Source organism: Rhodamnia argentea, chromosome 8, assembly GCF_020921035.1.
Source record: "Rhodamnia argentea isolate NSW1041297 chromosome 8, ASM2092103v1, whole genome shotgun sequence".
Taxonomy (NCBI): domain Eukaryota; kingdom Viridiplantae; phylum Streptophyta; class Magnoliopsida; order Myrtales; family Myrtaceae; genus Rhodamnia; species Rhodamnia argentea.
Window position 1 is genome coordinate 8,942,728 of NC_063157.1, and position 26,899 is coordinate 8,969,626.

General features: G+C 41.0%; 2 protein-coding genes across 2 annotated transcripts; both read right to left on the bottom strand.

The window, feature by feature from the left end:
* Positions 1–921: 921 nt before the first annotated feature.
* LOC115736663 (protein trichome birefringence-like 45) lies at positions 922–4,723 on the bottom strand. Its single transcript, XM_030668475.2, has 5 exons — positions 4,337–4,723; positions 4,082–4,253; positions 3,171–3,349; positions 2,888–3,046; positions 922–1,509 (listed from the first exon to the last, which is right to left on the bottom strand). Exons 1-5 carry the CDS (start codon positions 4,681–4,683, stop codon positions 1,176–1,178), a joined length of 1,191 nt encoding a protein of 396 aa, XP_030524335.1. The 5' UTR covers positions 4,684–4,723; the 3' UTR covers positions 922–1,175.
* Positions 4,724–6,298: 1,575 nt separating this feature from the next.
* LOC115736661 lies at positions 6,299–25,667 on the bottom strand. The gene is made up of 12 exons (XM_030668466.2): positions 25,432–25,667; positions 22,283–24,817; positions 22,012–22,144; positions 21,786–21,874; positions 20,529–20,773; positions 19,500–19,586; positions 19,251–19,350; positions 8,893–9,097; positions 8,647–8,815; positions 7,259–7,316; positions 7,059–7,171; positions 6,299–6,954 (listed from the first exon to the last, which is right to left on the bottom strand). Exons 1-12 carry the CDS (start codon positions 25,525–25,527, stop codon positions 6,858–6,860), a joined length of 3,927 nt encoding a protein of 1,308 aa, XP_030524326.1. The 5' UTR covers positions 25,528–25,667; the 3' UTR covers positions 6,299–6,857.
* Positions 25,668–26,899: the final 1,232 nt, after the last annotated feature.

Genomic DNA, 26,899 nt, shown 5'->3' on the forward strand with positions numbered 1-26,899 from the left:
CCACAATCTCTTTAGTTTTCCCATCTCAAAAAAAAAAAAAAAAAAATTCAGCTTATTTAGGGTGACTTTCTACTTTTAACTTTTGGCTTTTGATAAATCTTAGGGCACTTATCTAACACAAGATACTTGAAACTCCCTAGGATATTCAAATATTAACATGTAGTGTGGTGAATAACTTCTTGGCAATTTTCTAAAGTTTGAAGTGAGAGTAAATTCTAGAGAGAGAGAGAGAGATAAATCGAAGTTAGAAGTACTGAAAAAATCCAAGATAGTTTTTTTCACGATTTGACAAACATAAATTGAGCATAATGGGTTTCATAAATCTTCAAGAAGTAGATCGATTGTGTTAACCAATAAGAAATAATTTGCGCTCAGGATGAAGTCCTTCGAGCCCAGCTCTCGCGACCCTAGCGCCTTGACCCAGGCTCGGAATTGCAGAGCTCGGGGCTAGCAGCTGTACAAACCCTAGGAAGTCGGGGCTCAATGCCCCGGCCCCGAATATTTGACTCAGGAACGTGATGCGCTAAGACTCGAGACCAACGCTTGTGGTGGCCAAGCTTGGGACCCGGTGATTGATTGCAACCATGGCCCTAGACCGGAGACTTGGCGGCATAACCGCATCCCTCGGATAGGACCCGAGAAGCCGACGCCTAGACCTAAGACATTTGGGCGGCCGTACACGGGTTCGGAGGCTCGGATCAAGATCGAGGTCGTGTGCTAAGCTCAGATTTGTATGTGCAATTCACGTTTCAAATCTTTTTTCCGCAAAAGATTTCTATCTCAGTTGAAAACTTAACCCAACCAATTTTCCTAAAAAAACTTTTTCGGAGAAATGCTTTTCAACAAAATATCAAATTGGTACGAAACCAACGGATTCCAAGTGATTTGGCAACATGTTACAATGTCTCGTGTAAGATCGACTTAGTTAAATGCTCGCCTGTATTGCAAGTTTGTCACGTGGCTTAACATTCTGTAAATCATTGTTACCAGGAAAGAAGAAAAAGTAAGCATGTTTACAATTAAACAAAAGCTACAATCCAACTTGAGCATTGGCTTCACTAATTACAACAGGACACCCTCTACTTTGCACATCTTAAGTGGAACTTGTAATTCAAACCCATGATCATATTCCCTTCGGGTGGTATTTGTGACATCTAACAGCAAAGACATGAAAGTTAGAAAAGCAAACCAGTATAGAACAGTTGGTTCCAAGTGTCCGGCAAGCCGGGCAAGCACCAGTGGCTACAGTCGGCAGAACGGTCGGGATTAGCCCTCTGCTCGGGGCTCAGGTCCCCGCTGTAGATCGATGGGTGCCCGTCCTTCCGGAGGGCCGAGAGCATCGTAATGTCGAGGAGATTTACCGGGGTCCGCATGCCTTTGATCGCTGCGTTTATCACCTTCATCTGGTCAGGATAAGTCCCGGGGTAGGTGGTGCCGCTCATCGGCACCGTCTCGCCGTAGCAGTTCTTGGTCGTGGCGGCCGTCGAACCCGTGCTCCACTCGCTTGGACTGCAATTTCATTGAATCAATTGTTAAGTCGGTCAATTAACTAAAGGTAGGTGACATTTCTAAATAGCATGCGTTTAAGTTCTTTGTTTTTCAACAATCCAAGGATGCGGGCGAGGAGACCCGGCTACTTAGAGGCTCGTAAAACACCGTTTAATTTCTATCAACCGATTAAGTCAAAATCTTGCGTTTTTTATCTAATTTAGTTTACACATAATTGGTGAGATTCAAACAAGAATCTTCAAAGTTCGAAATCCTCCGACGTCGGAATCATCGCGCTAACCTCCTTATTGCATTAGGTTTAATTTATTGCAGAGTGACTCCAGATACATAGGGACAGACAAGGCTTACGAGAAGTTTCGTGGAACTGCATGTGTGTTTGGTTGGTCGGCCGACGACATTGGCTCATGCTCAGTTGGCTTGTCTATACTAAGTGAAGTAGTGTTGAGGATAAAATGTAGAGGATCTTGTAACGGCGATCAAATTACCAGTTCCATTACCAGTCTACTTCCTCTTACTACTAGCTGTATTTTGGATTTTTCAGCGATCGATTCACGATTTTCGATTTTTATTTTATTTTATTTTATTTCTTCCTCTACTAGTTGCTGGCCATAGCCGAAGGAAAAAAGAAAAATAAATAAATAAAATAAGAAGATAAATGAAAACAAAAATTCAATTTTTTGCTAAAATTAAAAACAAACAAAATAAATAAAGTAAAAACCTTGTAAAAAGGAGTGTATGGCTGAATGTCAAATCCCATTTTCTATGCAGAACGGTGGAAGATGTTTTTTAGTTCATTTTCAGGATTAAGTCGAATATCGAAAAATATTATCATTTTTCTGGAAAATGATTTCTCGGGAAATATTTTACAAAATTTTTTTTTTTTGCGAAACGAACAGAACCTGTGTCGGTTGCGAATTGGGCTAGCTGATGTGAGGGAGTGCGTCTGTAAAATCGTCCAAGTTAAAACGCATGGATGGAGATGCGCGAGAGATGACCCGAGCGCCGCCTCTCCTTTTCTAATTTTTTTTTTTTTAATTTTTTGTTTGGCCCGCTACAGGGAGAACAACGTAGTGCTGATCTGATTCAGCAAGTGGCCCCAGGCTTGGCCGCAAATGGCGACCAATCGTGATTGAATTCCTAGCCCCCAACTTGGAGCTGAGCTGTAGCAGCAGCCGCCTTCTCTTGATTCTTCTCTCTCAGACAAGTTGCTCAAATCTCATTTAGAGACGTGTAATCGGACCGGGTTTACCCAGATATTGGATCGGATTATTTGGAAAACACGTCTGGAACCCGGTTTCTGGTCAAACTGGTCCGGGAACAATTATTATGGCAGAGAGAGAGAGAGAGAGAGAGAGTGGGGGGAGGATTGATTGCTTACTTGTAATGGGTGGGAGAGACGCCTTGGAAGAAGACCCGGGTCCTGGCCCCGTCAACGTTGTTGTCCACCCAGTCGACCCACGTCCTGAGCCCCGTCCCCAGCGCCACCAGCCTGTCCATGTCCTCGTAGTACCTCCCTCCGGCCTCCATCACGTCCCACCTTCATCACCCGTCCGGTGAGGTGAGGCCGTATTTGATACAGTTTCGTTTTCGCGACAAGTTTTTAAGCGGATTTAGAAAGTATAAAACATATGAAATTTGTGTTGTGCTGTTGTTTCGCTTACCCTTGGAGAGAGCCCTTGTGGATCCACCAGTGGCCGGTGTTGAAGGAGAGGACGTCGGCGGCCCGCCACGCGTCGGCGTTCCTCGAGATGTCCTCCAGCTTCAGGACTCTCTTTCCTTGGACAGAGTCGATGTCCACCAAGTAGGGGGCCCTGTAGAAGGACACCGACACGCCATACTCCTGCCATGTTTCGCGACATAATCCCACGTTAATTACAGTAATCTCAAACATTCTCCCTCCCCCCACATACAAACAGAGAGGGAGGGGGGAGAGAGAGAGGGAAATCGTTGACTTCCTAGTTTTGCAGAGGACCTCTTTTCCTGCCACAGAACCAACTGCTCTGTTCTATGATTGAGATTCCCTCCTCTCCTCCACACGAGTACAAAGCGCTCCGCCACTTGGACTCACGGAGTCACGTTGCCGACAGCAAAACATACTGGTATACAACCCCGCAAAGTTGCGCACGAACTGCCCGTGCCCGTGCCCGCGACGCGTGTGTTAAACAGGCGCGAGTCCTAACATTACAGCACCTCGAATCTGGACGAAGTAGCCTTCTGAAACCGAAAGCCGGTCGCCGGAACGCTGCCTCGAACGTCTTCGTGCTCGTTTCAAATCAGTAATTTTTTTAAGTTAAGTCTTATCATCGAACGGCCTCTAAAACTCGACGCTCAGACACCTTCTCAAGTTCTAACATTACAGCACTCGTGGGCCACTAGATTTTAAAAAAAAAAGGTGGCTTGAATAGACAAAAAGCAATAGAGTTGAGTTCTTAAAGAAACAATAATTGGCTGGCTCTCATTTGTGCGGCGACATTATTGAAACTTCTATTTTACTCCGCAAGGAACATGGAGATAGTGAAATTTGGCAAAAAGATTGCAATTTTAGGGTGAAGTCAAAAGTGATGGAACTCACGAGGAACTTGAAGGTGGAGAGAGGGTCTCCGGAGATCCTCTGGATGGGTGTTCTCGGGGCAGCAGCGGAAATCATGCAGACCAGAGACTGCCACTGGTTCCTCCCCAGAGAGTCTCCCACGAACATCACCGTCTTCCCCCTCATCCTCACCAGGAAATCAAGCCCGTTGAACCTGCAAAAGTCGCCGATTCGAGTCCTCACTTCAATTGCCGGATGCCTAAACAAGAGGGAAGCTCACAGTCGTATGATATCTACCTCGGGAGCTCGCAGTTGAGAGGCTTCCATCTATACTTGAGGTAGTCCGAGTCCGGGCGGCCGAAGGCTTGGCAGTTGAACTCGGGGTCGATGATGGGGCACTGGGAGGATTGGTACATTGGGTAGGTGTCGTCCAGGACCCATGTGCCCACATACAGCGAGCAGTTGGAGTACTGCTTGGCCCTGAGCATTGGCTTCCCATGGGCAACCCGGGCATTCTTCGTTTTCGCCCTCGGCAAAGCCAAGCACGAAGCCAGGGGACACTGAAGCCAAAAGAGGCATAGCATCACCACAAGTGAGCATGGCCTGATGGCATGAGAACCAGGTCCAGGGCAAGGTCTTGCCATGGTGCAGAATGCTGCAATGGAGAGAGAGAGAGAGAGAGAGGTGTTTTAGGATGCCTCTTATGATGTAATGACTTGTGGCATGTAGTTGGAGCAATATATACAAGTTGAGGTGGGGGGCTGTGGGGTTTTCTGGGTGAAGGTGTGATCATGTGAAGGTAGCTAAGCTGGGGTTCACGAGAGAGCTTAAGAAAGTTTTTTTAATAGGTTTGATTTGTACATTTCAGTGGCGGTGGCCTTGTGAAAGTTGATATGGACGCTTGAGCCGATTTTTTTGTTTCCTTCCTTACTTTCTTCTTAGGCTCCGTTGTTTCGCAAAAAATTAAGTAATTTTGAAGAACATCTTTCCTAAAAATGATCTATCGTATTGCTTACAAAAATGAATAAATTAAAGATATTTTCGTTATCCATGAAATTGTTTAGACATAAATTGTTGCCACTAATGAAAATAGTTTTCACTGATTAATTATTTCAAGAGATTATTTTTTTTAAAAAAATATTTTCCAAACCATCTATTTTTCTGCGAAGCAAACGGGGGATTTATTGTATCGGCCTCAAGAGAGGTTGGCATCAGATTTAAGCACATCCCTCCCTCATCAGTATGAGCAATAAAGGGAATTGGGTTAGTCTTGGTGCACCAGCCAGTAGCCACAGCCATGTGCTAATCTTCGATTTTTTCTTTAGATCTCAATGAGGGTTGGTCCCATTGCTTTTGGAATGTAGGACTGGAACCGAGCAAATTGGAAAAACCCAGATCGGTTTTAGGGATAACTGCGCTCGATGAGTTTATGTGTAGTGTAAAGTCGCGCGAGAACTAATTTGTTTTCTTATAACTCTGTTTTAAAGGTTCTGAACTTTTTTTTTTTTTTTTTTGTGGAAATGGCATTTTTTATTTTATTTTTAAGGCAATAGTTTTACTTTGTATGGCAAAAAGACTGGGTTCATCCAAGTGCTCGGAGTCTAACCAAAAGAAGAACTCCTGCAGTTTTTCTCATGGTCCACCATCAGTCAATTCCAATTAAGTGCCTGGACAAGTTCCCTAGTAATGAAAATCTCTTCCTTTTCAGACAAAACCACAAGCATAGATTCGTGGCTCCTCGAGGCAATCTCGCCTTAAAAAGAGTAATTATCCTATGAATTCTCCTATTTCGACACAATCAGCCTACATCTGATCGGACGCGAGAACTGAATTGTTAGAAACATCGATGTACCAATAGTTGCATATTTGGTTTTTGACATGTCTAATACCTCAGCAAACCCATGACTCAAACAAAGTAAATACCAAAATCTAGGCAATCGATACGTGCCAGATAATTTGCACCTAACAACGTGGGAATTAAATCAGTGTACTGTCGTAAATCCTGCTCACTTTCTGAACCAACTATAGGTGTAAGACAGATCAGCATAGTGCGATTATTTACGAAATGTGTAGACTTTTTGCGTCTCTTTTTAGGTGACATTACTTTTGAATTTTTCATCTTCCATGAATGGCCAATCAATCTCCCAGATATATTAAAAGATATGATAATAATTTTCTTTTCTTTTTTACATTTAACTAACATTTTGCAATATTCAGCAAAAGAAACAAAAGGGGAAAAAAGAAACCCAGCACATCACAAATATTATAACATTTCACTAAACAGACAAAAGGACAATCGGCGCAGGAGATGTTACTAGCCTAGGGCTGCACATGATAAACCTCTTACCTTCCCCAAAAGCATTTCAGACAGTCAATGATCCAAGAACATTATGCCAAATTTAAATGGTAGAGCATATGTTTAACTGCTACATCAGGCATCTTCAACCTTCATCCATGCAATGAAACCCACATAAGATGACCGAACTTCAATTTCAACAGGACCTTCCGGACAGTGAAACTATCAGAATCCATGAAATCTTAAAGAAGGAACATCATGACTTTAGCCTAGAAAAAAACAGGAGATCACGTGGTGTTTAATATTTAGTTTACTGTATGATGCAGAAGGCCAAAATGCTTATCAGGCCAAAATTTCCAGTATCATTGTCCTTAGCTGAAATCTGGAAGATGATCTGGGCAAAAATGAAAAGAAACAAAAGCCTTTGAAATCTGCATTGAAGAGAGAGAGAGAAGCTCCGTAACTTCCCAGACCAAGAAAACTGGAAAGCATGGTAAAAATGAATCCCAACTTGACTAGATCTCACGCTGGGAACTTCTTCCTCCGCTTGTAGCACTTCGAAACTTCGATGTTGTCCTTTCCGGCTGCACCATTGGTAATGCCTTTGAATTCTTCAAATCTGCATTGAAGCGGAGAGAGAGAGGGAGGGAAGCTCCATAACTTCCCAGACCCATAAAACTGGAAAGCATGGTAAAATTAAATCCCAACTTGATTAGATCTCACGCTGAGAACTTCTTCTTCCGCTTGTAGCACTTCAAAACTTTGATGTTGTCCTTTCCGCCTTTGGTAATGCCTTCGAAGCCTGGGCCACTACCAAGTTCGGTGGGCTGGTTAACCTGCGAAAGAAACAGACCAGAATTCATATCGTAAATCGGCACTCAGTGGAAGAACAAAATTAAATTTATCTGGTGAGAAGCAAATACCCCTATAGCCGAAGAAACAACGCTGCTCTCACCATCAACAGCATTGCCTGCACCCAAACTGGCGAAAAATCATAGCAGCCAGAATTAAATGGAGAAATTTCCTACTTGCAATCGTTGAATGTAACATAAAGCAAAGACTGATCAGAAGAGAGCTATGAGTGCAGTTCCTAGCTTTAAGCATGACACAATGACAAAGGTCACATCCTTAAAAGGATGGCTATCAACTCAGAAGAGTGCTAAAGCCCTTGAATTTCAAAGTTTCCCTCCATAATTCTAGCTTCTAGTTCAGTCCTGTTTGAGTTCCACATACTATGAATGAGAATATTCCCTAAGCAACAAATTGTTAGGCTGATTGTGCAGCAGAATGTGTTAAAAGGTGGGCACGTCAATGGTGTATCCAGCTGTTTGTCCAGGTGTCTATTAAAAATTTCAGCTCGAGAAGATGATGGCTACAAGGTGGAATCCACCTATCTCGAAGTAAAGAGGAAATCCTTAGAATCAGGCACACCATTACATCCAAAACTTACCATTGAAAGGTAAGACTTATATCCTTATTAAGAAGTCTAGTAGTAGGAAATTCATTTAGGATTTGCCAAGCCAAAAATCATGTTAAGCAAGCCACGTTTCTCTCTCATCCAAGTGATTGCTTTTACCATGCCAATTGCTTTATGCTAATTGCTTTAAAAAAAAAATTTGTTTCATAAGGCATCGAATCTCTTTTGCATTGCTGCTCACTATGTGAAGCCGAGGAAGAATGGCACCCTTTGAATAAACTTTACGTACACAAAAACACCCAACAACTGCAAATTAAATTTAATTGACATTTAGCTTCTGATGCAACATTGGTCTTTGGCCGTCCTCAATGAGGATCGAACATGTAAAATCATCTCCAGATGCCCTAGATACTGTACTTTTAGCAGCACTCCTGAGTTTAGGGTTTTTCACAAAAAAAAGACACAACTTTCACCTCGCAGACAATTTTGACACCAACTTTCAAATGTTGCATAGAAAAGCACAAACTTTCACCCAGGAGACAACTCAGCATATGCAAAAATTCAAGACTCAACCCCAACTTTCAAGACTCGATTTCCACAAGCATGTGCAATAATTCAACAACAGAGCACACAACTCAGCATTTCCTCCAGACGATTAACTATCAAACATGTTCTGAATCTGCATATTCATTAGGAGGATCTGATGCAATTCTTCCTCATCCTTCCCCAATTTTATAGAACGTTTTCCACATGTGATCTAAGATTCCAAAATTCAAGATAGTTTTTTTCCATGCTCTGACTTGATATAACATCAGCTAAACCAAGCATTACATTTGACTGTATTTTTTCCCCTTTGGATGGCACTATTAAACTATATAGCTCCTACAAATTCACCTTTTTCCCGGAGATGAGAAGGGAGAGACATGCACTCTACGGCCGTGGTCCACAGTTCCATTTTCCTCATGTTGATCTGCCAGAGATACTTCAGAGGCAGTAGTTGACAGTTCCAAGTTTTTTTTGTTAACACTTCCTTTCAGTGCATCGTGGATTTTTGGGGACATACCTGCATATGGAGATATTTTACACTCCTGAATATGAGTTTGCGAATGGTCTCCTATGAAGATTGATCGCAACAAATACCTCTTAAGAGGCGGACTGCTGATGGACTCTCCAACAGATGCTTTTGGCACATGGTTGTATCCTGGAAGTCTAGGAAAGTATAATCCAGATACTGTAATCTCTCCAAAGAAGTCATTTTTGTGAACCTGAATGAAGTAGTCCACGTGTTGATCAAACTAGGAACAGCAGGTAAAACCAGCTTGGCTACTGCTAACTCCTTCAGCTTCTGTAAAACAAGGGAGAACGTAAAGTTAATCAAAACAATAGCATTAAACAGTCCTGGATAAAGAATTAGAAAAAAATGGAAAAGTCCCCATTACTCCACAAGTCATGCAGAACTAACAAGGGGCTATATTTGGTACAAATTTACCGCAACTTTTAGGAAACTGCCTCACCCAGCTTTAGAATGTTGTGACTTTAGAATGTGTAGCAATAAATACAAGTTACAACACAACTCCAGCACAACTAGAGATATATCAAATACTCTAAGCAATTGATGAAAAGTTGAGTCGACTATGACATGTTCATTGAGTCACCAAAAACATAAAAGTGCCCACATTTACCACCCTTGGGCAAATGTTGAAGTCAAGATTCCAAGTCACAAATAAGTTCTCATGTTCTTGTACTTATTTGTGTTTAATGTCTAAAAACATGTCAATTTTGCAAGATTTATATAAACGTAGTACCTCGAACAAGTACGATTTTTTTTGTTTGATAGGCAAAATGGATCAATTACAAGGCACCAAGGGGGTGCAACCATACCCGTATGCAAAAACAGCTAAAAAATCTAAAGCGATATAGCAAACTGATCTCCAAACTGAAAGAATTTTAGATAAATCATCAACGATATCCACCAAGAAGTTTAAATCCATTCAAGTTTTCAATATACTAAAATGTTTTAAGCCGATTTTCAATAAAAACAGAAAAGGAAGATTCCCCTCTATTAAAAAGTCCAACCCAAAAGCTTAAACTAATAGGTGAAAGGAGGCAATGTGAATATAAAGAGTATTTAGGACCCGTTGTTAAGCGATGTGGGACAATACTTCAACACCCCCTCTCACGTGCAAGCTAGATTACGAGCAGTGCGCAGAATTTTGACTACACACATTCACGTGGAATTTTGACCACGCACATTAGCAAAAGGGACAACACTGGCTCTAATACCATGTTAAAAAATCCAACCAAAAGTTCAAGTTGATAGGTGGAGAAAAACCACATGAATATAAGAGCATTTAGGACCCATTACGGAACAATACTTCAACACTCTCCATCAAAAGCTCTCATGTCCACTCATTCCAAATCAACCAAAAAAAGAGAGGGATCAAGGTAGTCCTTTTCTTGCAGTGCTGTAAATAAGTTCCTTGCCAAACCCAAAGTTATTGCTCAACAGAACCTCCATAACCCAAGATAACCCAATGCTAGCATAAGCCACCAAACCATTCACATCCAAGAACAATGAATGAGGAGATGCCGCACGGTCTCTGTCTCCTTTTTGCAGAGGAAACAGATCAACCGCTACTCTGCCTCTTTGTTGTAGGTTATCTACTGTAAGGACCAGTTCCCAATTTGCTTAAGGAACACTTGTTGGAACCCTCACTTCCAAGGAAAATCCATTCTAGCACCACTAGTCTGTTCTAGCAGCTAGTAGGAAAACTTTGCAGCATAGATTCCATCTCTTCCATTGTTCATCACGAGTCAACCCAAAACGTGATTCCATGTAAAATGTACATTATCATTTCACACTAGTCATTTCAACCCTTGCCATGTTCCAATGTTGCCACACCATCAATTTTCCATGAAAAAGACTACTGGAATTGGATGCAGATAAGATGCCCGTCATTTGAAAGAATACCTGTAGGACATCCGCATCAAGTTTATGATTGTGCCCTTTTTCTGACAGCAAAGTGACAGAGTGGAAACATTGCAGCAAAGTCCAAAGTTGAGTGCTTACAATGATATGGTTCAAAGTATAGCGGCATAACAACTACCCCTATTTAGGGATTAACAAAGATATCCGCCACTTCATTTGACTGCTTGAATTGCCCTCTGCTTCTATCCTTTCGAAAGAGATCATGAAGTAAAACTCTAATGTTTATCACAATAAGCTTCCTGGTCATTACTTTGTAGAGTAAGTACCGTGTAAGAATGCCCAGGTGCAATACAGTATCACCTCAGGATGGAGGACGGGAGATTCAGAGAAGATGGAACGGTGAATAAAAGATTGCTTCAGTTCCCACTTCACCTTGTTAAATAATAGTTCACAATGCCAAGGAAAATTAACAAATTTTCAAACTAAACTATCTAGGGAGAGAGAGATGTGATAAAGCGAGTTCTGCATTAGGGGTTAAAAATGGAATCAAATTGTACAGGCATTGAATGGAGTGTGTCTGACCCGGAGAAAAAAAGAAAAGAAATAGACTGTGTGGGCTTACACTCACACTATTTAATGATTTAATGGAAGTGTAGGTAGAAGATAGAAGAAACAGAGAGTAGACAAATCTGGCTTAATCACAAATGTGACCTCCAACCCTATTTAAATGCAGGATGATGCTACATAAGGACGTATGAGCATTTCTTGTTACAGATAAGAAATTCTAGAACCCCTGGAACTTTATGAATAAATCTGCCAGCTGATCCAAAAATCTAATTGATTGCACTTCTTCATCATGTGCTTCAAGGGAATAACTCGCAAGTGGCATTTGTCGTGGCTTCATACTCTAAACCAACAGTTGACCTTGTAACAACAGTTTGCAACTCACTTTTCCACGTGTAGTAATCCCAAAAAAATACACAGTATCTGGTGGTTAACCTTTTATAAGATATCAGCATTAGAGGATGTACCAAGATTTTCACAAAGTAAACCATGCCCTACAGCACATTCCATGTATCTCCAAATAAGTACATCTGATCCCAATGAATAGGTCTAGTGTGGCTAGAAATCGATAGCCACACTCATGGCAAAAGCATGCCCTCTCCTTGCAGCCATCATGTAATTCGACTTTCCAATTAACCTCTTCTATCCCATTATTTAACAACTCAAAGGGATTGCATTGACATCTATTTGTCAATCGAATTGGATGATCAACATAGCATCTCCAAAGGACAAAGTTAACCACCACTTCACTAAAGCCACCCAAACCATGCTCAAGAAGATTGTCTAGTACACGTCTTCAGTCAACAAACTAAGCTCTCTACTCCCCCTAAGCAACATAAGCAAGTGATTGCTCCGTGTGTATTTCTCCTCATCTTCATCCAGGAAAGCATTCTTTATACCTAACTAACGTAGAAGCCACTGAAACCTCGAAAGAATTTTTAGGATACCTAATCCAAAATCTCAAGTCATTAAGGTAGATTATATATACATGTATCCCACAAACAAGCGAGGTTAGATTACCTTAACATGCTCTGTCACATGAAAATTAGATGAAGAATGGCACGTGGAATTGATAAACGAAGAATAGGACAGACAAGAACCATACAGGAAATGAAATATTAATGGGGCATGACGAATTGGGAGTTAGCTCTAATACCACATTAAAATGTTCAATCGAAAACTTGAATTACCAAATTAAGGGAAACTGCATGTATGCAAGACCCAAACAAACTCTATAGACAAGCGATGTGGGATTATCGTATAATAATAAGTTGGGGAATGCATTTTGGCAAGTGGAGAAAAATATTTAAATAATCTATTTCATGGACTTGAGTGTAGCATTTAGCTATAAATGAGCTTTCAACTCGATAATTGAACTACATGGTCAATTTCAATATATATCTACCGACAAGTTCTTTCACCTTTTCCAATAGCAGTTGGAAGAACTATCAATAGAATATGGATTTACGGACAAGGGAAGAGTTGATGGAGTGCCTAATTCACCTCGCAATATGGTCTCGTATACTTGACGTGGTTTCTCTTGAAGACGCATCACTAAGGACTTCTTTGATAAAGTGCTATAAATTTAAGAATTGAATTCTAAGTGTCGACGATCTTAATCGCTGAAATAATAATACAAAGTTATTTTATGATTCCAATCACCATCAACTATTTGTAATGAACAATTTAAATAACCCATTCCTTGCCAGATTTAGTGGATTTTTCACTTAATTGAATCTTTTAGATGAGTGCCAATGAGGGTTATCAAACAAACAAAATCTCATTAAATTGGATTATAAAACAAGCCCTAAGTTCTTCCAACTACTAGCTATATAGTCTCCCGATTAATGTGAACTGGGATATAGATCTTTTTTATACATCTCGGTAGAAGAGGTAATAATTTTCTATTTTTCAAAAATAAGCAGAATAGGGTCACATATATATAACATTGACCCATATTACTATTTTACCCTTACAACCAAACTACACTTTCCAACACTCCCCTTCAAGTTGGAACGTAGATATCAACTAATCCCAACTTGTTATATAAGAAACTCACCGTATTTCCCCGTAGACTTAGTAAAAATGTCCGCGAGTTAATCCTCTGTCCTAGTGTGTTGAAGAATAATCTCCCCTTTGGCAATCAACCTCTATGTGTTTGGTTCGCTCATGGAAGATAGGATTCGACGCAACATAAATGGCGAATTGATTATCACAATATAACAACGATGGATTTGATGGTGACATTCCAATCTCTGACAGCAGCATCCTCAACCACAATAATTCACCAATTACTTATGCCACTCGATATTCAGCTTCAGCACTTGATCAGAAAACTACATGTTATTTCTTGCTCTTCCACACAATTAAATTACCTCCAAGAAATACAAAATAGATCGAGGTAGATCTTCTATCCATAGGACATACTAGCCCAATCAGCATCGAGAAGCCTCGTAGTGTTTAGATGACCATAATTCTTGATCAGTAATCCTTTACCCGGTGCTCCCTTCAAATACTTGACGATTCAAAGCACAGCGTCCCAATGAGTCGTACAAGGAGAACCCATGAACCGGCTTACTACACTAACAACGAAGAATATATCGGGTCTTGTGATGGTAAGATAGTATAACTTACCAACTAATCTCCGATGTTTTGTTGGATCATGTAGAAATTCTCCATGTTATGCATCAAGTTTCACAATGGGATCCATAGGGGTATTGACCGGCTTTGTTCCGAGAAATCCAATTTCACCAAGAATGTTAAGTATATATTTCCGTTGTGATAAAGAGATATCGGCATTTGAATAGGCTACTTCAATACCAAGAAAGTATCGAAGACGTCCTAAATCTTTAGTGCTGAATTCTATATGCAGAAATTGCTTGAGTTTCTGAATACCATCTAAATCACTGCCAATAATAATGATATCATCCATATATTCCACTAGAAGGATACAACTAGCTGTAGAAACAGAGCCAAAAACCGAATGGTCTACCTCACATTGCTTTAATTCAAATTTAAGAACCGCATCACTAAATCTACCAAATCAAACACAAGGAGATTGCTTAAGTCCATTTAAAGCCTTATGTAAGCGACACCATATTCTCCCCCTAAGCAACAAACCCAAGTCATTTGCTCCATGTAGACCTCCTCACCTAGATCACCATGTAAAAAGGCATTTTTTAAATCCAACTGATGAAGAGACCAGCCAAATCGCACGACCAATGAAATAAGTACACAAACAGATGGGATTTAGGCCATCGGGGAGAATGTCATCATAGTCAACACCATAAGTTTGAATATACCCCTTCACAACTAACCGGTTCTTCAATCGGTCAAGAATACCATCCAGGCAAACTTTAACAATGAAAACCCAATGACAGCCCACAGGTTTCTCACTTGTAGGTAGAGAAGTAAGTTGCTAAGTTTGGTTCTCAATGAACGCCCGCATTTCTTCCTCCATGGCATGATGCCATCCCCAATGAGCAAGAGCCCCAACAACACTGCTAGGCACAGAAACAGAAGACAACGACGAGACAAAGGCAGAGAAGGTAGGAGATAAACGATTATACGATAGAAAATTAGAAATAAGATGATGCGTTCGAACGCAATCAGAAAGACCGTAATATGGAGCATAACAGTCAACAAGACGACACACACAAGAGCGTGTACCTTTTCTAGAAGCAATGGGCAGATCGGGATCGGAGGCTAGTGTCAGAATCGATGGAGGAACAGATGAATCGGGTTCTGGTGAAGACCGTAGTATCATAGTAAGGACTGTACTGCGTCGTTGATAGGTGCGCTCAGCAAACTAAAACCCTATGGATGTAGCAGTAGGCGGTGAAGGAAGTGAAAGTGTTGGCGTGACACAACCATCACCATCATCAGATGTCGTGGGAATCGTCTGAGAAGTAAAATATGACTGGTCTTCAAAGAACGTCACATCTGTAGACACGAACATACGGCGGCGAGTAGGGCTATAACATTTGTATCCCTTCCGAATCCAAAAGTACCCCTCAAAGATACATTTTTCAGCACGAGGGTCCAGCTTATCAAGACCGGGAGTGAGATAATGTACAAAATAGACAGACCCAAAGACTCGAAGAGGTAAAGAAAAGAGGAGACAATGTGGGTGTAAAGTAGAGAATGGTGTCTCCCCCGAAGAACAGAAGTTGGAAGCCTATTAATTAAATAACACACCGTAAGAACAACATGGCCCCAAAAGTTTTCGTGCAAATTCATGTGAAATATAAGACAACAGGCAACATCAAGAAGATGATTTTTATGTTCAGCAACACCATTCTGTTGTGGGGTGTATGAGCAAGAAGTCTAATGAATAATACAATGAGAATCAAGGAATGCTGGAAACTATAAATTGTAGCAAGATATTCTCTAGCATTATCTCGATCGTAAATATTTGATGAGATATTATATTGGAAACAATGAAAAATCTCCGTACGATCTTTTATTAAGAATAACCAAGTCATTTGAGAAAAATCATCACGAATGTAACAAAATATTTGAACCCGGAGACATCAGACACACAACATGGACCCCATACATTGGAATAAACCAGCTCAAATGGACTAGATACACAACTCTGAATACGGGAAGGAAAAGACGCTCTATGATGTTTACCAAATTGACACGCTTCATACCGAAAAGAACTCACAGACTTGGACATAGGAAATAGACGCCGAAGTATGGTGGCGAGTGACCAACACAACAATGTATCCGATATAGATCGGTATGAATGTACGCTTCACAGCTGCGGCAGCTAACACATTGTCAAGATAGTAAAGGCCATTTGATTCATGTCCCCCCATCAATCATCCGCCCAGTCCCCAGATTCTGAAAGACATGGCAAGATGCAAAAAAAGTTACGTAACAATTCAATTGTTTGGTTAATGAGCAAATAGAAATCAAATTATAGGGAGATTTGGATAGGTGAAGGACAGATGATAAAGAAAGAGAGGGACTCAAATGAGCAACTCCCGTACCAAGAACCCGAGATTGGGAGCAATTTGCTAACGTAACCGAGTTTGACAATAAAGAAGACATAGAATGAAATGAAGACGGTAGATCAGAGTTACCAATCATGTGATTGATAGCTCCGCAGTCTCCGACCGAGGAGTCAGACGTCATAGAAAAAAAACAAGATGAACTACCTTTGGAGGTTTGTGCCAAAGTTGCAGTAGGAGCTAAAGATCTTGTCATCCGTTGAGAACAAACTAATGTATCATATTCCGCACGTATCAATGTAACGAAGTCGCCTGTATTTTGTACGGTAGTCAAACTCGGTGGAGTCGGTGTGGTAAGAACAACAGGATTCTCCACTTCTGCATAGGCAACAAGAGTTGGTTTGAGCTCCGGGTGAAGAGTATAGCAATAAGCTTCTGTTTATCCGACTCTTTGACAATGATGGCAATAGCGTGGACTATGACCATTCCCGTAACTAATTGCACCACAAGTACTAACACCTCCATCGCGGCCCCCACAGCCACCACTATGAACAAAACCCATGTCCACGACCTCAGCAACTTCGACTTCGACTTCCACATCCACCAAGACCATGAAAAAGCATAGCGCTCATCTCCAAAAATTGGCATGGATGAAATTTTCTCGGCGACCATAGAACGAAGAGCCCGAGAGAAGACTTCATCCACTATAGGAAGAGAGCTATGTGACGTAATAAGTTGCCGAAGAGAAAAATACCCAGCCCCAATGACTTTGGATATAATATTACCTACAAATCCTCTTGGCGTTTGGCCAAAACATTTGGATCATCCGAGGTAGGAAGATAAGTATCCAATTGCTGGCAAAGAGTCGTGAACCGAGCATAATGATCGGATAAAAATTGATCTCTACACCGAATATCAAATAATGCTTCCCAAGTGTCATATACCCGTGTAATATTATTCTGTCCAAAATAGATCAACGCACATTTCTCCCAAACCGCCTTAGCAAACTTACACCGAATAAAGTGAGGACTAACCTTAGAATCCATGCTACTCCATAGAAGGGTTCAAATCATAGCATCTTCTTCAGTCCACTTAGCAGCTTTGCCTTTTTCGATAGTGACGTAAATGTAAGAAAGTCAGGTTGTTTGGTAGCAATAAGATAGACCTCAACAGCATTAGACTAGGACGGATAATTAGTGCCATCCAACTTGACAGAGGTCAATTGAAGATAACCAAAAAGGGACCCAGAAGTCAATCCAGAAGCCATCAGTGAATTAAGGAATTTGATAAGCCCAAAAACAGAATGAATGTCACAATAACCGAGACTTAAAACCGACAAGTCAATCAACCACACTATAATTTCTTGAACAGAAAATAGGGTTCAATCCAAATACCAACGGTAGTTCACAACTTCATTCCCAATATCGCCTTCAACATAATGACCAATACCAGGTCGACAAGTTTTCAAATTCCAAAATTCGCCATCATAACTTCTGTACCCAGCATGTAATCCAATCATAAACACACAGATTGCCCTAAAATCAACACATTCAACCCCGTATGAAATAACAGCAGCCACCCCAGTAGTTGACTTGCTACGACCCAATCAGACATCATGTTTGGAGGTCATCTTACATAAAAAAAATTCAGTAGCCCTTGTTTCCTAGAATCCTCGATCCCAGCAGCCACACCAGTAGGAAATCAACCCAATTGCAGTCATGAAATAGAGCAGCACATCAAAAATAGAACACAACAGTTAACTAGAAGGGACTGGAGGACAAGAGGACCCCGGAGCTGGGCTCACCGGCCTAGGCAACATCGGGGTGGGGCTCGCCGGGCCAAGGCAATGCCGAATGACCCTAGATCTAGGCTCGCCAGCCTAGGTGGCGTCGGGTCTAGGCTTCCCCAGCCTAGGCGACATCGGGTCTAGGCTTCGCTTCGCCGGCCTAGGCAACGTCGGACCTAGGGTTTCTAACAAGATCCGGCGGCTTCGGTGGAAGCTGGCGGTCGACGGTGAGTGGCTATCTAGGGTTTAGGGTTGGCTCAAATACCATGTAGAAGAGATAATAATTTTCTATTATTCAAAAATAAGCATAGTCGGGCTACATATATGTATAACATTAATCCATATACTATTCTACCCTTACAACCAAACAATACTTTCCAACAATCGCAAATTAAACAATGTCCACTTACACGTCCAAGAATGCACATTCAATCAAAATAATTTTCTTCCACAGGTCTGTTGCATGATTTTATACTCAGTGTAAACCAAGTTTAACGCCTCAAACCTGTAGAACTAGAACCTACTTTTTAGAGCTTTTAGTGGCTACATAAATATCCGAATAGGAAGTCCAGACAAAGTGTTTTGAGCAGAGTATTAGGATCGACTGTGGAGGCAAGCTCAATAGCCTGCCAACCCAATTGATTATCAAGCTGTATGACCCCAGCGTCATGCTTCACCAGCGAGTGTGTATAACCAGAGAGTTCAAGGTTGGGGAGGAAGCATCCTATGCACAGAGCTACCCACCATGCAATGGTTGGGCGAGGTCCCCGCAGCTTTCCCCAGCTCTCTTGCCAAGAAGCTATTCCCATGGGGCCATACACATGACCGAATAATGTTACCAGTACGCCAAGCCTAGCCCTCACAGGACAAGAGAATAAAGTTTTTTTTTTTTTTTGGGGGGAGGGGGGTAGCAACACACGCCACACTCACATCTATGTATGACGCTGTGAGACTACTACCAACTGTTTAAAAGCTTAAACTCTTACATGAAGGCAAGGCAAGGTATATTATTTAAATATTCTATCACTCCCCCTAACGCTTAGTCTGGTCATTTTGCCTAAGTACTAAGCATGAACATATTTAATTGGAGAGACAAATGGGGTATAGAAAAATTTGAACTCATGACCTCCAACTCTAATACCATGTGAGATTTTGTGGGACCACTACCAACTGTTCTAACAAGTTAAGCTTTTAGATAAAGGCGTGGTATATTATTTAAATGTTCTATCAGGTGCAATTGCACATAATTCAGAAGAGTTACCTTTTCAAGCTCATTCATCAAGATGCGACACATTCCACGACGACGAAATTGAGACCTGGTCCCCACTAGGGGTACTTCTGCCACCTTGTCCCCAAACACCCTTGAGCATAGAAAATTAAGTTCTAGAAGTCAAGATACAAGAGTAATAATGGGGTGATCTAACCGCAAATTTTGAAATGAAAACTCGAAAAGTTCCAATACCATATAAACCACAACAAGTGTATAAAGCCTAAATTTCTAACTCATTACCTAACACAAGCCACTGAGATCAACTCATCATTTTTCTCCAATAATACCGTATAGAATCCCCTGAAGTTCAGACGTTTAAGCTCTGATCTGCAAGGTCACAAGACAATGGGATCATGAAGCAACATTGCTTGGTATTTTACATAAACATAAGAACAACTTTCACTTGAATGTAAAGTAACAGCGTCGTGCATGATTTTTTGGTTATCCATGAGTGCTAAAGTCCAGAGTTAAGTTCTTAAATTTCTCTCTATATCTTTCTCTCTTCAAATTGGGCAAGAGTTACTTTTGAAAGTATATCCACACTCCAAAGAAAGGCTATTAGTGAAATACAGCATTATGAAACATACAAGTGGAAGAAAGTTCATCTAGGTTTCTGATTCACCTTCCTTATCCTAGAATCAAAGAAAATAGCTCGTGAAACAGCACCTACAAGAACATTACCGTCATCAAAGACTTCGGCATCAGGAAGCAGCTCACACAGTGAAATATTTCCTACATGCAACTTTTGCATGCAGATACAAGAAGGAATCAAGGCAAATGAACAATTTGGAATAGCCACGGCCACTCAATCAGGAAAGAACTTTTCACCAGTAGTTAAAAAGATATAACAAATGCCAATCCTCTCACAAAATTTTGCTTCAGTAAGTGCTAGAAAACTGCTAGATAAGCTGTTTATGCATGTGATGTAAGCATAATCACGAGTGCCATGGCTGTATGTCTTGCAAATGACGGTATTAAATGGGATACTTAAGATTGAAACCTTAAAACTGGACATCGGTTGCCCTCCCTTAACAGGTCTTATTCATAGGTATAGGTTGAAGTGGCAACTCAAGAAAATGGAGTTGTGTCTAGTTTCTTTATGAGATGATAGTAAATCATTTCTTGCTTATGCTATGAAGTATGTGCAGTAGCTTAACACAATGACAACACCAAAGAGTGAATAAATCAAACTATAGCGAAAATGGTAACACTATAATAAATGTACGCAAAAAGAACTATTCATATTTAATGAAAATCAAAATTTCCCACCCTCTACTAAAGATAATATCCTCAATGAGATCCCTCCTGGCGTAAGGCTCCTTTACTGGCTCGAAACATTCGTGCATCACATCAATGGCAACATTCAGCTTGCAGTTAGTTTCTATCACCGACTCGATATGACGATCACTAACATCAATGTAATCAGTATTAATAGACCTTGATAAGGTCCATGTCAAATTCCCCATGCCCACTTGAATTGGCTTCCCCAAGAGTTTATTAAGCCCAAGAAAGATCTGCAAAAGTAATTCCATATTCAGTAGATGCTATAGCTAAGAATCCATCCTGCAATTGAACATGTTTTTGGCATCTTGAAGTAAGGATGAAATATAAAGCAGTTAAACCAGTGTTGGCTTTCATCCTTTCAGAAAGGGGGTAACTATCAAAAACATACCACGCCTCTCACCCATTGACCACTTCCATACCTCTACTTTTGAAAAAACCAAATACACACATGACTGTTACCTTTGGAAACCACTTTGCACATTCAAATCTATTATCCTCATGTTCCTATTTACGAAAATATCATTTTCTTTCCAAAAATGCCCAAAAAGGTGTTGGATTTCATGCGGCCTAGGTACGGCCCTTTTACAATCCACGCAATGCCAAAACTCGAGTAATACCTACTTGCTAATTCAAAACTCCACGGGCCTTTCTATTGATTTCTGTTTGAAGACACTAAGCATCATTATGAGAGTGTTTGATTCAGAAGATATGCAACCGTAGACAACAATTATGATCATAAAGACTTTAAGAAATTGCTTAATCTGTACCGCAACTTAGAGATGATAAATATTCCAGCCAAACAAAAGGTTGCCATTCAAACATCTAATGTACCAAGGTAATTCTCAATTTCAGAAAGAACGGTAATAGGTATGACTGTAAATAAAGATACAACAAAAAGACAGACTACTAGGATCTATATAAACAGAGCTTTAAACATGAAAACCTTACAGCTAAAAAAGATCATCTCTTTACTTGATTTCGCATCCAACCAGAAAAAGATAACAATAAACAGCCAAAATTAGATGGAAAGAGGAGACAGACGCCAGGGTGGAGTAGCAGACTAGGAAATATCCGGTACCAGTCAAACACTCGCATGTTACCATTTGCAGGCAACTCAAAGGGTTCAAAGTATCTATAATTGCATTATAGCACTTCCAAGTCGTGATAAAATCGAAATAATCAGCACTAACTAGCTTAGGTATAATATAGAGATCAGAAGAGAAGTGATGAGTTCCAGAGTACCGTTTTGCAGTTCTTGCTGCAATACCAGTCCCTTTTGGAATAAGATTCCAAGTTAGTTGCTCCTTTTTTCCTCAGGCACCCTAAGTGATCTGGAAAGAAACAAACTGCGAGTTCAGAAGTACCTAAATGCATAGCCGAGAAGCACTTTAAGTGTGTTCTTGTCAATTTATATGCATGTGTTAAAATTGCGGGCCTTATCTACGTATCAAATATACGAACATCTCACATTTACGCTCACACTGGTTGCATTTTAAAGCATTCTCATCGTCCACATGCTGCATAGCATCTTCTTTGAGTTTGCTTTGGCAGCAAATAGCACAACAGCATGACGGGCAAAACCAGTCACCTTGAGGAACTTCCTATTGGGAACAGCAAATAAGAAAGTTTAATGCAACAAATACTATGAATAAAGAAAGAGAATGGGCAAAAAAAATAAAATGAACAAATAATGAATAGATAACCTCACTATTCTTATATTTATCAAATAAATTACCTACCTTCAAGCCAAGGCAAATCTGATGGAATGAGGAGGGACACTGATCACACAAAATTAACTCGCCTCCATAATGACAAACTGAGCATATGGAGTCATTTTTGCCATCCTTCCATTTTCTTTTGGTCTTATCGTGTTGCTCAATTGTGAATCTACTCATTCTTCTATCGCTTAATATCTGCTTCTGGCAGTCCAACAGCGACCTGCCATCTTCCAAAAATATGCAGGAAGCTATTCTTTGGTCATTTCGGCCAGCATGATAGGCAAATCCACGTAAAGTGAACGCCTTTTTGCAACAACTGCACTTGATCCCTCCACGAATTACTCGTCCTTCAGCCAAAGTACTGCGATTCTTTCCCCTTCTGTAATATACTTTTCTTCTGGACAGAACTCTATCATTATCTGCCAACCAGGACAGTACATTCCGCGGATGTAAGCACGATGGACTTGGAACAACCTGCTGAATCGTTTTGCTTGATCTCTGAATGCGATTTCGAAAATCAGCTCCCCTACCTCGAATTTTGACCAAAGCTCGGGATGCCATACTTCTCGACCTGGCCGTATCGGTGGGTTTATGCTTTGCCTCTCTCGAATTTGTGTTGCAGCTGAATCCACCTATAGCAGTCGAGCAATCTGCCTTTTGACTTTCAATCAATTGAGATTCTCTACAATGGGAACGATCCATCCTCGTCTTTCTTGGCCGCTTATCACCCCAGCGTTTTATTTCACCCCCACCAGCTGCCGACAATTCATTGTTGCCAAAATAAGGAAGTGCCATAACAAGTGAATCATGACTCCGTTTCCTGGATAAATTGCATCTCATTTTGGGCTTTCCTATCTCATCGACATCTTTTAGCTCCTTTCTTACAGCCAATACATTGCTTTTCGCATCAATTTTCACGACTCTTGGTGCCTTATGTTCTGTATAGCAAGTCTGATCAGATCCAGGCTTGTTAGTGGGCACAACAGCTCGAGAATTACATATTGATCTCACATCAAGCACACCAATACTTGATGGTGCCACAGCTTTTGAAGGATTGGGACCACAATCAGTACTGATGTCGCAACTGTCAAAAGTTGAAGGCAAGAGAAGATTATCACCTGAAGCCACCAAGCTCTTGTTATTGCCTGAGGATATTTGAATACGTATTCTCCCATTGACTTTCCTTAGGTCTTGGCAGACTTCTATAAGTGAGTGATAGCACTTCCCATCGGGAGAGGTATACTTATACCTAGGGCCCCTCAAGAATTCAATTTTCCAGCCTAGTAATGACAGGTGCTCTCGTACATCTGCCTTTAAAGAATTTTGATCATTCCTGCTTATATTAGATGCATACTTCGCAATAGCATCCGGACAGCATTGAGATTGTGAATTCTTGTCACGGCCAACAAGCTGCCAAGAGGTTTCACATTTCTGTCCAGTTGAATCTGTGGCTTTCTCATTTGCCTCAGAGTGTCCTTGAAAGGTGACTGAAGAACTGTGTTGAAAATTTTCATCTGAAATTCGTGAAGCCTGTGGAGTTTGGCAGGTTGCATTTGACAAAATAGCACCTTTTGTGCGAGACAACCCATTTTTTATCTTAAAAGCATCTGCATCCAGATCATGCATATGTTCAACAGGTTGTGCGACAGTGCAATTTGAAAAGGGGCATTCATATCCCACATCACTAGGTCCGGAAAGTTTCAAAACACCATCCACAACACAATATTTAGAGCTTGTTGACTTTTCACTGCAATAGATCCTGTCCACGCTTTGCATCCCATCTAAAGGCACTGTAGCATGAGGCTCATCCCAAGCCGCTACGCCTCTGTGATTTACTTTAGAAGACAGTTCAGGTAACTCCAACAGCATACAACTTTCTTCCATTGAGTTTCTCGATCTTGGAGAGTCTAAAAAGGGAATAAGAACAACTGAAGCAATTGAAAGGTTTTCATTGATAGTTTCCAATACCAGCTTTTCCCACAAGGTCTTATCCCTAGATGTCCACTTACTCCTTTGAAAGGCTTCTTTTTCCCGTAAATCATACCATATCTGCTTCAAGGAAACGGGAATAGGCCACTCCTGCTCATACACACAAATTAAGTCAAGGAACAACCAGGTCCCTCGACTTTGCCATTTCTCTGTAATCTCATCCCAATCTTGAGTAACTCTAATATTAGCAAGTTGAGTCAACATTTGATCACCCAATTCCGGAAAGAAAACATTTCTCTTCTCTGCACCAACATTACGGTCAAAAATCACTCCTTCCCACCAAGCGTCCATGTGGAACGCATCCACACACAAGCCATATAAGAAGTCATACGGACCAGTTACGTAAATAGGTGGCACTGGCCTTATAGAACCATGATAATTATGCTGGTCAACTGTGCAAGAGACCAATCCATCTACGGCAGGTGATACACGTACGTAGTCCACGAGTTTATCAGAGCCATCGTCAACGAGAATGTGATCATATTCGACACACCGCGTTCTAATGCTGCAAGAAATGACAACTCCAGAGTGCCACGAGCCTTGGAAACCGTCATCGTCACTCCTTACCTGCATACACCAACCAGACACCATCATTATGAAGAGAAATACTGTAGAAACTCAGATGAGTCTCGTCTGTTTGCACATGGGCGGTCGAGAAAAGGAGAATTCTAACACAACCCTGCATAAATAATCAGACTACTAGCTCTATCCTTCCGGTTCCCACTCAAGGAAAAAGATAAAGAGCCCAAAATCGTCCCTGCATGTAACGGAACACGAGTAAACTTGGTTTTACGGCCCAAAGGTGGGATCTTTTTTTTTTTCCCCCTTTTTCCCCAGCTGAGACTCAAAATGCGGACGATGGTCGTGTAGACAGGCAACTTACCGGAACAATGTGGCCATTACCAAATACACATATCCACCAAAGCACTCACTCCGTGACACCAAAATTGATAATCACCAACGACAGACCGACAAACAACAAGGGCCCGGCATCGTCCCACACAGAAAGAAAGAGCGCAGAGCCCCGGCCCGACCTTTAGGTCCGCTAACGTAAAGCGAGACGCGACCATTTGCTCCATTCAACGTGAACGACCAAAAGGACACCAAAATGAAGCGAGGTACATAGCAAAAAGCAAACACAAAGGAAAAAAAAAAAAACATCACAGAGGGCCAGACATTACCTCCACTTTCTCACCAACAAGAAGCTTCGCTTTGCATTTCATCGTACTGCTCTTCCTCCTACTGCTCGATCCCTCTCCGTCGACGTTGCCGGCCATTTCTTCTATCTACTGAGCGAGAAATAACGAAGACGATCGCGAGAATTCACCGAGCGACACAGCCACAAAAGCAAGACGACGCCGAAACGTCAGCGACCAGAGTCTTTCTTCCTCTCAGTCTCAAGTCTCGTTTTCTCCCCCTCGCTCGCAGAAGGGTAGACCCGGACCCCCATGGGGGGCCCAGGCCTAGGGTGAACCCCCGCCGTTCGCATCCCGGGCCCACCTAACGGACGGCCAGGATTGGTTGGACCGATTCGCGGGATCCGGCGTCGCGATATTCTTTCGCCACGTTCTCGGGATAAAATAACCTTATTCGAAAGTATTCTGATCCCATGCGGCCACGCACACGAAAGCTCGCAAGGTTTGGCGAGTCACTGGATGACACGTCAAATCTTGCGGCCCAAGATGTAATTTGCTCACATATCTTCTATAAATATATAATCACACGTCATAATTCTAAAGACTCTCCCTAAACTTGACACCCTAGATAATTAAAAAAGGCATTATCATCGTCACACGAAATGAACTTTTGTGCGTTCTTGAAGGATACCTTTGCTCTTTTTATTTATTTCTTTCAAATTATTATTCATTTGTTAGATTTTGCAACAGTTCACACAATTTGACTTCAATTCAGCTCATTATACCTACAATTCTCTTTAATATATAACATAGACCTGTAGTTTGGCATACAATTACGTAACATGATTTCCTAAATGAAAAATTATAAATAATCATTAATTGTCTCTATAAAAGAGAGAGAGAGAGAGAGAGAGAGAGAGTTTATAATCATGCTCGTGCAACTCTCGATTTCACAACCTAGCTCCGGTCCAAAGACGATAGAGAGGGTGGTGATTCAACGAAGTCCATATAACATGACAAAGATTGGTTAGTGTCAATTCAAGTACTCATATTTATGGAGTATCTAAAGAGATGATTTGGCCAATTAATTTCGAATAGTGCGTGTGGGAAAAACTTTCCCCCATATGAAATTAGATAATGAAACTTTCAGCTTCGTGTAGAAATATTAAATAATGAATATTATCAATGTCCGACTCCCCCCCCCCAAAAAAAAGAAGAACATTATCAATGGGTTAATTGATAAAATTCTAATTTGAATGCGCGGTAGTTTACCAAATACATGTTAGGACTTCATCACGAAACGTTTCAAGAGAAAAAGCTGGGTGCTTCTTGCCGTTTCTGTCGCGAATGAGAAGATGCAGCCTGTAAATTACTTTTGGGTGCGATAGCATTTACATATATGTCTCTCTCTTCAATCGCAATGGCCTTTTTAATTTGGTGGAAAAGACAAATAATAAGAAAAAGGAAAATTTTCAAATGAGAGTCCGAACTCATTTTTTCAAATAATAACTTT